The sequence below is a fragment of the Chanos chanos genome, chromosome 10 (genome assembly GCF_902362185.1).
Source record: "Chanos chanos chromosome 10, fChaCha1.1, whole genome shotgun sequence".
Classification (NCBI taxonomy): Eukaryota; Metazoa; Chordata; class Actinopteri; order Gonorynchiformes; family Chanidae; genus Chanos; species Chanos chanos.
In genome coordinates this window covers 12,348,169-12,362,106 of record NC_044504.1, presented here as the reverse complement: position 1 = coordinate 12,362,106, position 13,938 = coordinate 12,348,169, and the positions used below count along the sequence as shown (strand labels likewise).

At 43.4% G+C, this 13,938-nt stretch overlaps 1 protein-coding gene across 2 annotated transcripts in view; it reads right to left on the bottom strand.

The window, feature by feature from the left end:
- Positions 1-13,938, bottom strand: part of map7b (microtubule-associated protein 7b) — a 29,249-nt gene extending 15,311 nt beyond the window's left edge. For both annotated transcript variants that reach the window (XM_030786142.1, XM_030786143.1), the window contains exon 1: positions 13,857-13,938. In XM_030786142.1, the coding sequence (XP_030642002.1) occupies positions 13,857-13,917 (61 nt within the window). In that variant the 5' untranslated portion in view covers positions 13,918-13,938. The remainder of the gene's footprint in view (positions 1-13,856) is intronic.

Below are 13,938 nucleotides of genomic sequence, written 5' to 3'. Positions count from 1 at the left end.
GTGCCTTGCTGTATATAGTTTGTCTGTTAATTTTCGGTTTGGATTTTCAGTCTCTCTGTCATCATCAGCACCTGCTGATGTCACTCCCACCTCCCTGTCACGTTGAGCTAACAATATCAATTCCTCTCACACAAGCAATCAGAAGCCTGTTCAGCACTTGTCACCTCACAAGCCAATCAATATTTCATTGACAGTCTCTCTACCCATGCCCCTTTCCGCTGTGTCTGAGAGCAGGACACTAACACTGTGTGTGTGCAGCATGTCCTAGACAACAAAAGCATGCATGTGTGCAAACAGCTATCAGACAATTTACAGACCTGCACGTATATATCATAGAATATGCCCAGCACACCTCCAGAAATGCATGTTTTCTCCATTTGAATGTCTGGCCCTGTTCCAACATTCTTCACTGGTCCTTTTGCTTGTGATCTTGCTCTCTTGGCCACTGATTTTAATTGAGTGGATAACTGCATATTAAGCTTGTCTGGTCTTCTCACTGTCACAATATAATGGTTAATTTAGTGAGACAGAACTAAAGCAAATGGAGTCATGCCACTGCACTGGGACAAAGCCCCATCATTTCTATATTACCAGTACAGTTTGGCCCTGCTCTGAATTCCCTCACAGAGTCAACTGTACAGGGATTTCTGCCAGCAATCCTTCTGTGGAGGAGGAGAGAGGCTGGTCAGAGAGGTCGATTAACCCGTGGCCAGATGGCCTGTCTAGACGGGAGAGAGAGAGAGAAAGAGGGACTCTCCGTTAAGAGTGGGAAAGACATCTCACACTTGGACTGGTTCAGCAGGCATGGATGGAAATGGCCAGCCCAGGAAAACTACAGCAGCGTTCCTGACAAATGCACATTCCGTAGACTCATCAATGACAGTTCACACAGGGACGACTGTGAACATTTCCACTGGTAATATCAGTGTGAACTGACACGACAGACACTGTCGATACCATCAGGATACTGGCCACACTGTACGTTAAATGTATAGGAAGTCAAGACACACATGGTCTGAGCACTGAGAGAAGCCAAAGCCTAGGCATGCACGATATGAAGAAAATCTGCGATGTGTGATAACATTGTTCGATGACGATACGACTGGCGATAAATAAACAAATATTGAAGTGTGCATATTAGCTATACAGTTCCTATGTCTGTCTGCTTTAGTAGGTACACTGCTAACATAGACCCCAAACACTGAATAGCCTATGCCCACTCAATAAAGAAATGAAAGAAATTATTTCGTATGACAGAGTATTAGGGCCACATTGAGGGGAACAAAATCTGAAAAAAGTTGTAATTTTAGGCTTTTTGATATTTTAGAGGGGAAATATCAGAAGAGCAGCCTGTCACCTATGTTAAAAAGAGGAATGTGGAGCATCTCATAACGTTATACTTTAGTATAGGTTTCGCAGATAATGAAATACTTCTGTCACAACAGCACCACATTATCATAAGTATCAGGACTTTGTAAAGATTGTGCAAGAAACTGATTGTGCAACAGTGCAAGACACATACAGCAGTTGCCAGAAGCAGGTTCAATCTGCCATTGACTGTCCTCTCGCCCTTTTGTTGGTAATATGATTTTTTCTCGTAAAATTATAACCTTATTCTCATTAAATTATGACTTTTTTCTCAACTGGCAGTTAGCACTACCAATCAGCACTACCAAAGCCCATTTGCCTAAGGGACACAAATGTACATATAATATACATATACATACACACACACGCGCACATACACACACATACACAAATCTGGTGTATTTAATGGCTTCTGCATGATGTTTCATATGTATGGGGAAACCTTTATCAATGAACTTGCTCAACAGTGGTAATTCAGCTTAATTCATCAATATTTTGTTCAATTTCTACATTAAGCACACTAGGGATATAGCAGAGAACTTAAGTGAATTACATTCAAAATATAGCTTATGGTACAGTAAAAGGTTATTCTGATGCCCATGATCACACACAGGCCACAGAGCCAAAATGGATCCTATCTGCTCTAGTTTCCACTTTCAAATTGGACCTCTAGGGACTTCCCTGACCCAGAATTTACGAAGTCCAAACACAGTCTGACCCAATTAACGTCTGTACCAGAACCTTCAGCGATCCTGCGTCAGCATCAGAGGGAACCATTTCACCCCTTTAATGCACAGGCACTTTTTTTCCCCCAAAAATACCAATTTTCTGCCATGGCCACCATTTTGTGTGTTACATTATCTCAGGTAAAACTCCACCATTCCTTCCCAACAGAAAGGCATCATTTTAGACATAATATATTACACTTATATTAGATTTATGTGGGGTTTCCATGTCCCGAGGAGCATGAACACGCGTTTGTGTGTGTGTGTGTGTGTGTGTGTGTGTGTGTGAGGATGTGTGTGTGTGTGTGTGTGTGTGTGTGTGTGAGGATGTGTTCTTTACAGACCCTCCTCAGTGCTCTTCATTATGCTCTAACTGTGAGAGACAATCCTGACTCAGGAAACAGGCTGTGTCATCCACAACTTAAGTCCTTGGCACATTTCAGGATACATGGTTTGTACTCACAAAAACTGCCCAAGGGTGTTTTTTTTTTTTAAGTCACTCTGTCAGTTTGAATTCTCTCACCCGGAGTAGGATTTAACGTATCAGCTGACTCTTTTTCTCTTTCCAAACACATACCTATTTAACCATGAGAAGCTCCTTATGTTTAACTGGAAAATAGGATTGAACACAATCAATATGTCACTCTGCATCTTTCCCACCCTGTTCCCCTCGCTCCTTTTCCTCCATCTGCCGACAGATCGTTAGACGACAACCCAGTTCAAAATAAGGATTCACTCAAGCAATCAGTAGCCTAATTATACAATACACTACTGAATATTGTAACTTTGTCATACTGCAAAATATGAAAATAGCAAATACTGACTATATTTTAAAATCAGTGCATCAGGAGCGTGGGGAAGTAAATGACAAAGTGAAAGACAAAGGCCAGAGATGAGGAGCTGGGGAAGCAGTGAGGGGAGAAATCACAGTTTGAATGATGTAAAGGTTCAAACACAGCCTCACAGTTTCACTTCACCACTGTATTGTCATCCTGAAAAGAAAGGAGTGAAGGTGCTAAGCTGGTGAAACCATACACCAGAGTGAAGTCAGCTTTCCCAAACCAAAACTCCTCCTTCACTTACACACAGACAATGCTATGAAACTACTCAGGCTTTTGTGTGTATGTATGTGTGTGTGTGTGTGTGTACAACTGATCTGGGTACACCACAATTCAAAGCTTTCGGCAACGTAACACTGCAGCGCCAGCCACTGCACAGACAGGAGAGCAGAGGGCTTAAGACCAGGCCAGAGAATTCTCCAGAACACATTTAAAATAAATGACGAGAGATTCCTCAGACTGTACCTTCTAAGTCTTGTAACAGCAGGCCAAAACTCTTCGACAACATGTCAGCATTTTTTTTTCTCTCCACAGGCAACCAGTATTATCTTCTCTCAGTACAATTCATATCAAAATCATGATCATGTATATTTGTGCAGTCTACTTCATATAAAAATTCAAAACTGGTCTTATTGCAACAGACACTCTCACACTACAAAACCCTCTCTCTCTAAGCCTAGTTCACTGAAAGACTTACTGCAAATTCACTGCCATCAATGTGTATGTGTGTGTGTGTGTGTGTGTGTGTGTGTGTGTGTGTGTGAAACAAATAGGAAGAAGGCTGGCCTCTCGTCAAACAAAGGTCAAAAGTCTTGCCTTATGACAACGGTTCAGGCTGCACATCAAACTGTCATCACATCACTGGCAATGGCTCCACCCCAAAAGCCCCATCCCACCTGTCCAACTGTTCAGCTATCAGCTAATCAATGAACCGAGTCCCCAGGGGAGAAATATCAAAATGCATATGACGATCAAACAACAACAAAAACAACCACACTGCCACAAGTAAATATACTGTCCAACAAGTCATGGTTCTGAGGATGTTAAGTGTAACATACTTACAGAGAGAGAGAGAGAGAGAGAGAGAGAGAAAGAGAGAGAGAGAGAGAGAGAGAGAGAGAGAGAGAGAGAGAGAGAGAGAGAGAGAAAGAGAGAGAGAGAGAGAGAGAGAGAGCGAGAGAGAGCGAGAGAGAGAGAGAGAGAGAGAGAGAGAGCGAGAGAGAGAGAGAGAGAGCGAGAGAGAGAGAGAGAGAGAGAGAGAGAGAGAGAGAGAGAGAGAGAGCGGGCTGGCTGCAGTGGCGGCTGCACAGCTCTATTCCTGGTGTAGTTTATCTGGGTTAAGGAGGATTTAATGGAACATCCTCCATCCTGGCCTGCTCTCTCTGTGATCAGACAGACACTATGCTGCACTGAGGCCATGGCACAGAGAGCTGTTATTGCCAGTGTACACACTTACACAATCAATGACATATCCTCACCCTGAAACGTTATATAAAACACACACACAACACACACATATACACACATACAGAGCGAGCGACACCACCTATTAGCCAGGACAAACTGACTAAAAGAGACTAAATAGGAAAATAAAACAAAACAAATAAAGATAGAAAAAAAAACAATAGAAAGAAAACATTTGGTCAACAAAATTTGGTCTGGCTCTTATTCTTTCCATGTCACCTCTCAGAGGCGACATGGTTGCAAATTGTCTCAGAGTCCATGCTTGCAAAGGCTCTAGAGTGAAGCTGCATTCTGAATGTGGGGGAACAAAGGCTCTAGAGTGAAGCTGCATTCTGAATGTGGGGGAACAAAGGCTCTAGAGTGAAGCTGCATTCTGAATGTGGGGAACAAAGGCTCTAGAGTGAAGCTGCATTCTGAATGTGGGGGAACAAAGGCTTTAGAATGAAGCTGCATTCTCAATGTGGGGGAACAAAGGCTCTAGAATAAAGCTGCATTCTGAATGTGGGGGAACAAAGGCTCTAGAGTGAAGCTGCATTCTGAATGTGGGGGAACAAAGGCTCTAGAATGAAGCTGCATTCTGAATGTGGGGGAACAAAGGCTCTGGAGTGAAGCTGCATTCTGAATGTGGGGGAACAAAGGCTCTAGAGTGAAGCTGCATTCTGAATGTGGGGGAACAAAGGCTTTAGAATGAAGCTGCATTCTGAATGTGGGGGAACAAAGGCTCTAGAGTGAAGCTGCATTCTGAATGTGGGGGAACAAAGGCTCTAGAGTGAAGCTGCATTCTGAATGTGGGGGAACAAAGGCTCTAGAGTGAAGCTGCATTCTGAATGTGGGGGAACAAAGGCTCTAGAGCGAAGCTGCATTCTGAATGGGGGGGGGGCATAAGGAGTCTGTGCAGGTAGCAGTTAGCGGATGTCTCTGGTTGAAAGAATGCTTATGTTAATTAGAGATTCTCTCTTTTTTTTTCTTCCCCAAAACAACATCTGAGCCAGGGGCAGAAACAACCACCAAATACAAAGCTCATCACTACTCTGTCTCCCAAAACCAAGTCAAGCTAACTCATTTCTGCTCCTCATCTCACACCAAAGCAAGTTGTAATGTTTATGACACAATAGGCACCAATTTCAATACTTGTATTAATAAGACAACACAAATATTTTAGCCAGATTCAGCCCAACTACAAATCAAGAGCTTTGATGGCACACACTTTGCAGATATTTGTCACAGTCTTAATAGGTGGAATACTGCGAGAGCCAAGCATAGCAAATGGGTCAAAAAGCATATTTTCGACTCAAAAAGAAGAACTAGGCAGTTTGTACCTCTCTGTCTTATAAGCTTCTCAACTGCAGGGTTTACTCCTGAAGAATAACATGTCCCTCTGTAAATGACCCGTGCCTTGGGACTAAAGGTCTAAGTTCACCAGGACACACAAACACTCTCAGTTTCTCCTGGTTTGACCTTGAGTTACCTCGATGATGAAGAGATGGCCTATCCGACTTCCACTCAAGATTGACTTGGCCTAATGTCCACACCCCACCCCCAAACTTTAATCCTACAGGCTTTAGTGTGCCTCCAATACACAACAAAAAAAGCCATTCTTTTCAATTCCACGAGACTCCAAGCCCTCCACAGCTGTTGATGGTACCACAGCCAATGTCATAGTTGTGTAATGCCCAGCATTCTAACTCTGCAGTTCAGCTCAAAGTGGATCGGTCGTGGTCTCACTGGTTGACAAGAGTACTGGATCAGCAGCTGTCACTGTTTACTTAAACAACAACTAGAATTACCATAGTCAAAGGAGACATTTTTCTGCACTTGCATCTCTAGACTGAAAAGATCTGCGTGCTATGGCATTAGGTCAAATCCAGAGACAAGACTTAATGAAACCCTGCTTACCTGGCGTTTCCCGCATGGTTCCAGATGGTTCCAAAGCTCTTGAGTTTTAGATTTTGGATCCAGATTCTGGATCTGTGTGCCAAAGTCCTTAATGTCTACATTCTAGACCGAATAAGCCGACATCCACAAATACATAACATGGGGTCAAATGCAGTGACCCAAAGACAAGAGAAGTGCCATCACACACATGCTGAGGACAGACACAATGGTACTGAAACAGACAGACGGAGAGAGAGAGAGAGAAAAACAAAAAGAGGGCAGCTAAACGCTGTCTGTGAGCTTTAGACAGAACTGAGCGTGTGCAGGGAGCAAAAGCCAAACAGTGGCCTCTCACCCCACCCCCTTCAGTCAGCCCGTGTGTCTGTGTGCATGTGTGTGTAAGAGAGAAAGAGTCATATAAGCCCTTCCGTGTGTGTGTGTGTGTGTGTGTGTGTGTATGTGTGTGTGAGACAGAGAGAGAGACAGCGAGCGAGAGAGAGAAAAGAGAGAGAGAGAACAAAAGTCATATAAGCCCAGTACTGTGTGTAAATTTAAGGTGTTTGTGTTTACAGCATAAATGTATACATGTGTGAATGATTAGAGAGAGAGAGAGAGAGAAAAACAGTATGATGGAGAAAGAGATTAATCTCAGAGTTAACGATTAGTGCGCAGCTCTCCCCATGGCACCAGCCCGTGTGTACAGTAAGGGGGGTATGCCGAGGCCTGATCGGCTTAGCAAAGGCTAATGCTAAGCCTAGAGAGAGAGAGAGAGAGAGAGAGAGAGAGAGGGACAGAGGGAGAGAGAGAGAGAGTAAAAACCATGATACAGATATGCAGCACAAAGGGCACTGCTAAAAATTTAGGGTGTGCGCGCGCATGTGTGTGTGTGTGTGTGTGAATGATTGTATGTACAGTAGTGCTGAGTAGTTCACTTTTGCTATAATGTCTTTTCAGTACAGCAAAAAGGGATCTGCTCTAAACACCACTGCATCATTTAGGAGACTAAAGAGCATGTAGCTTGCCGCTGTCACAACCACATGTTTTCCCGAGCACCAGCATGTCCAGGCGCTCAGTAATCCCATCAAAACCACTCACAACTGGTCACATAACCTTGGCTACACAGGCCTGGACTGAGCCCAGCATGACAGAATGATATATATGGTCTTTCAGTTAGGGAACTGAAGAGAACCGAGAAGGCGACAACCAGATTTATTAAAGCCAAATTTGACTCTCGCTCAACATCAGAATACTTTCTGCATCAGAGTGAGAATGGAACAGCTCCACTTTAACACGTGCATGAGAGAGGGAGAGAGTGAGAGAGAGGGAGAGAGTGAGAGAGAGAGAGAGAGAATTCTTCTGATTAGAAGCATGACTTAAACATGTGAATGGTGTGTCAGAGAGCCCTAGTGTTTCCTAAGCATGTCCAGGTTTCTGACCAGACTAAAGCTGACAGATTTAAGCCACAGGATAAAAGGAACTGAAAATTACTGCTAATAATGCCCCCCCCTCCCTTCTACTGCACAGTTACCCTCTGCCTCTCTCTGACAGTCTTAATGCAGTGAGGTAAAACACAGGTACTGCGGCTGTGGCTGTGAGTGAAGTGACAGGCTGACCTCTGTACAATGTGGTCATTAACTCAGCCAACCTGCCTGTACCATAACTCACACCATTACAATCTACTTGACATCAAACACAGAAACACCACGCACACAAAGCCATACTCTGTAAAGCTTGACAGGCAAAACAGCATTGCTGACCCTAATTACTAACCAATATTGTCAGTGCTGTAAAGCAATATGAGGGGCATGCCAGGGGTAGGACCCTCCTCCTTTTGAACGAAGACAATTCACAGGTTTGAAGACTCAAGGACAATGCCCACAGCTAATACACTTACTATAACACTAAGCTCTAAGACTCACACACTGTCATCCCCTCCATCCCCACACTGAACAACTTTGTCAGTGTGGGGATGGAGGGGATGACAGTGTGTGATCCCCTGTCAGTGTGACAATAAAAGGCAGAGTCAATGCTATGACCCAGTACCTGCTGGCAGAAAAGCACATTTACTGGACCTGTAATCAGACTAAACCAGGACAATAATGTGTGTAAAAGCACTGTGTTTCTGAGCCGTCATGCCTGATTGACACGTGTTATATTAACTCAACGGTCCGTCTCTTTAGAGCCGAGTCAGAGCTGGTCTGTCACCGTGGGCGACTACACAGTCAGCTGACCTCTATACGTATTTACATTCCATCAGCACTGATCACATGACTCGCACGTCACCCGAGTCATCCTGTCCGACCTGTCAGATAATACTTGTCATTACGATGTTGCCACAGAAATGATGGGAGGGGCAGAGATTCCAGTTCAAATGGAACGAAGGGAGACATTTTTATTTGGGTCTGTCAAACACTCAAAAAACATTGACACAAGACGCTCTCAGGACCAAACAAATAAATATCTGACTTAAATCAAGTCAGGTGAAGTAAAGGATACACTACAGAGAGAGACACGTATATGCGCTCACACAGCAGGACTCTGCCTTCAGACCAAACAAAACAGTTAACAAGGTTCAGCCTCAATGCAACAAGGCTACAGGACACTACAGAACACACATACACAGATTCTGTATAACATAGACTCTGAGCTACACACAACTCATTCAGGACCATGACTACAGTCTCTCCCTAATATCAGGACAAACTGTGTGTGTCTGCGTGTGTGTGTGCGCGTGCAGGTAGTTCACCGTGTACTGGTGTATGTATGGTAGACACAGTTAAGTAAAAAAAACAAACAAACAAACAAACAAAAAAAAAAGAAAGACAGAAAGAAGGAAAGAAAGAAAGAAAAATGTAAAACAACCTGACCTCGGCAGAATACACTCTGATCATCCCTTTTACATTTATCAGATATTCAAATAAAGGTGCTGTATATATGTGCTTACTACAGTGAGGATCGTTTTTTCTTTCGTGACACATGCTCCTGTAAAAACCATTCAGAAACAACCTTCACTGGTAAGTAAGAAGACAAACACATCTTGCAGAAATAGACCAGTAGCTAAGTAAAGTTCCAACCAAGCTGCTCATGGAAACTGTCGCTAGGCAGTGATGTCACACTTTCCTACTGGACATTCCATTGGCTAAACTTTGTTCTAGAAATCTCACAGCTTTAGTCAAGCTGTCGATTATACTGCAGTTAGCTCATGGTAAACAAAGCAGAACCACTGATTGTGTTTTTAAGTAGCAGAGTTACTAATACTAGCAGGACTCAATTCATCAAGCCATTTAATGTGTTAGCAAGGAGTTTCAAGGCTCTAGTATAACACACACACACACACACACCTCAATGACCTTTTGTTTTAAAAACCTTAGAAGTTTTAGCTGTATATGTCGTAGCTAATCAACATATATACAAGAGGTGAATAAACAGCTACACACACACACACCACATACTCACAGAGTGAAAAGCATGATTCATCTTGTCTCACTCACATGTGACAAATGCCACATTCCCCTTCAACATACACCCATGACACATTTACCTACTTACTGCAAACACCAGCTAAACGCACTGGTGCGCACACACACACACACACACACACACACACACACATACACACACACACAGTCCAGTGAACCTAGTGACAACCAGCACATGCAACTTACATATTCACTCAGGCTGAGAGTTTAAAGTGTAGCCAGTGGCACAGCTTAGTGCCACTCCATACTGAGAGCATGTGTACCAGCTCTAAGTCAACATTGATTAAGCCTAGTGTACTGCCTGCAGACATGCCTTCCTACTCTATTCTCTTCCACTGTCTACTCCACACCCTCCTTCTCTCTCTCTCTCTCTTCTCATCCTTTGCCTTGGTTCAGCTGGAATAACAACTCTTTTTTTCTGCTTTTCACTCCTCCTCCCTAACCTCTCCCTCCAACTGTCTACCTTTATCCTACCTGCTTTTTGCAGTCTCTTGTGGGAACGTTGGCATTCCTCTTCCTCTGTGATTGTGGAGAGGGATGGGGATGGCGGACCTGCTGCCCCCCCTCCTCAGGCAAGAGGGGGTTGGCATGCCTCCCTCAGTGTCCCCCTCTCCTCTCCTCTCCTGCGCTTACTCACGCTAATGCTAGCTGTTAGCTCATCGACTACAGACCGCACATCACTACTGAGCAGGCACAGCTGAAAATGAGAGCAATAGGATGAGAGAGAGAGAGAGAGAGAGAGAGAGAGGGGCTGATAGTGAAGGAGGCAGAGGGAGACACCAGAAGGCAGAGAAAAAGCTGAAAGATTTGATCCAAAAGCTCTAAGACTCCAGGCAGGCAAGTGAAGCTCATTTAATCCACAGAACAACAGCCTCTTCCTCTCTCTCTTCTCTTCTTCACGTCCTAAGCCTGAGAGATGCTGCACGTACACACACACACACACACACAAATAAACACACATGCACAGAGCGCTCTCTCTCTGCTCCTGAAATATTCAGTACAGAGCAGGGCAAGAGGGGAAGGTGAGCTGGTCTGGGAGACAGTCGCTGGGACAACGCTGGTCATTGGTGAACGGGAACAACACGTAACACAGGACAGACAGACCGAGCAATGCACTACCAGAGAGGATACCACACTAATACAGTACTACAGAGGACAGCTTTTTGGGGGGGGGGGGGGGGTACTAGTAAGTAAGTACCAGTAAGTACTAGTCAGTCACCAGTTATGGGGCAAAACATACAGAGACACATACAAACATAGACTCCCTCTATCACTCACACACACACACACATACAGAGGTTCCCCAACACAGTGTATAGGAGAATGAGTCAGCATGACTTTTTTGCAACAATTCTGTGAGAATACAAAGCAAACCTTCAGAAACACATACATTGCTGCAATGCACTAGTGTAAACTGATCTCTTTTCCATGCATGCACGCATGCACGCACGCACACACACTCACACTGCACTGTAAACAGGCATCTGTGCTGTGTAAGCAGTACTGTGCCAGCACACAGGCTTCATAAGCAAATGCCGAGTCACAGACTGGAGCTATGCTAATGGTTACACTCGCAGACAATTCATCACAACCATACTCTGATAAAGAAAAAAGAACTCATTCAACCACACAACAGAGGTGAACACAGGCAGACATACTGATATTAATGTGTTCAAATAAAACAACCTTGGCCTCGTGTACTCCCATTGTTCCCAGTGAGTGAAGGATGCTAATGTTAGGATTTACAAACTCAGCTATCACAGTCACTGGGATATACCAAACACCCATCTACAGAATTCCTTACAAGTAAGAACACAACAGTAAGAAACAAAAGAAGAGAAAGAAAAAAATGGGTAAACTGTTCCTTTAATGTCGAGGACTCCATTTTGGCTCAGGCTGCTTGGTCACTGTAAGATTAGGTACCAGCAGGTGCCTCCAACAGGACTGTGACCTTTCCACCATTTAGCCACAGAATTATAAAAGGTGTGTGAGTGTGTGTATGCCTGTGCAAGAGAGACTATGCCAGGTACAGCATGAGTTTGGACGCATTAAAAAACATGTAATGAATCATTGAGAATCTATTAGAACAAATATTATTCGTACATTGCGCCTGGTGTTCACACCTTTTTTGTGTATGCGTGTGTCTCTCCCAAGCATGTTTCAAATTGACAGACTCCTCTTGCACACTCTGAACTTGTCATCCGGCATTTTTACTCAAGCACACAGGTGTTTCAATATTTAATAAATTAAACCAGAGCAGGAAATAAATAAATGCATTGCACTGCCATTTTGGCTCAGTATCAAAGCTGCCATGTTGGCTCAGAAACAGGGCTGTCAGGGTTCAGTTTTTAAGCTTAGCAGAGGGAAGCAAAAACAAAACAAAAAAAACAAAACAAAACAAAACACACACACACACACACACACGAGGGTTAAAGAAAATACAGGAGAGAAGTTCTTGTTCTGTTCCTTCTTTTACCTGTCTGTCCTTAAGATATGCATCATCTTGACTTTCCCATAAAACTAATCTTTGGATAAAAAGGGCATATTAATTATGTGCGTATGTGTCTGTGTGGCAAACGTGAGTACAGAGTGCACAGAGAGCGCAGTATAGATGCTCGATCGTAATTTTATTAACAGCTCAAGGGAGGTTTCAAACTAAAACGCTCTTTATCAGCCATGGTCTCCATACACTCCACTGAGATTTCTCCCTCTGTGTCGGTCACATAACGCTTAATGCATGATTTTCTGTCATCTCTCTCTCACACACACCACTCACTGTTCATTCACAAACTTAGTCAAAGGCAGGACAACACAGCAATTTGATCTTTGACCATTCAGCACAAAACCTACCTGTAACTTAACACTTAAAAGCAAAACAAACACTCTCTCACTCTCACAGGAACGCAGGAACACACACACACATAGAGACAAAGAGAAAGAGAGAGAGAGAGAGAGAGAGAGAGAGAGAGAGTTTCTCTCTCTAACTTGATGATTCCCCTAAGGTTTACAAGGCTGTTGCCAATTTCCTTCACGCAAATTTTGTTTACAACGCCATTTCAATTAGCCTACTCGCTTACTGACAGCATTTAGATCATCTATTGTGCATAATGAATAATTGTTACGTAAGCTACAGGCAGTGAGAATTACATGCGAACATGTTATTTCACTCACACAGAATTAACTTGTCTGGAGCAATTTACCTCGACTGAAATTCGGCGGTCTTTCAACCTTTTATATTTGGCTTTTGATGTTGATAAATTGGGTGACAACTACCAATATGTAGACGATATGAACACGTCAATGGAGATTTGAGTTCCTGGGTCACAAGTAGGCTAAAACGTCTTGCAGTTCAGAGCCTATCAGTTGGTAGGGCAAGGAACTGTTTTAACGCTTAAGATCCTTCACTCCGTCGACCACTTGTGGTAATGACAGCGAGACAACGAATAAAACAGTTTGTGGATTCTACGACACATGTATAATCCAGAAACACATAATACCATAGTTGTTGAAGGAAGCCTTCGGGCGCCAAAGACTGACCCAGCCCCAGGTTGTAGTCATGTTAATGGGGCGAAAAGCTGTCGTCGAAGTGACCGACAACCAAACTCACGTTTTAAGAAAGTGGGCGCAAAGGTGAGATAGTGACCGTAAACTTCATTCTTAGGTTAGGAATTAACCTTTACAAACAAGCCTAATTTCCCTCGGATTATAGCGACGATCACTTTAAGTAAGAGTTTAGAGTACACGACGCACAAGTAACAGGTGACACAAGCATCCGTAACTACAGGATTCAGGCAAAATTAATAAAAGCATTCGTAGGAAAAGTGGCCAAACTCAAAAGTACTCAATACAATATAAACTTCACTTGAAATCTGACGGGACAATTTGTATAGGAATTCCTCGGTTCTGTCTAGGTTTCTAGTTGATAGTTAATCCTGTTCCCGTGACCGGTTTGCACTGCTCCCACTCATTGCAGTTCTCCGTGACAAGTTTACTTTAAAGTCCTTCAGTGAAGAGGTAACCGTTTTCATCGGTAATTTGGGTGAGTTTAAATGTCAATTCATGAAAAATGAATGTTCGTTTAACTTTTTCACTTAAATAAGACTCACCTTGGCTGACACTCAGAGATGCGTAGCTTTCATCCTGCTCCGCCATTTCTCCTGACGTCATATGAGAGGATTAGTTGCGCGA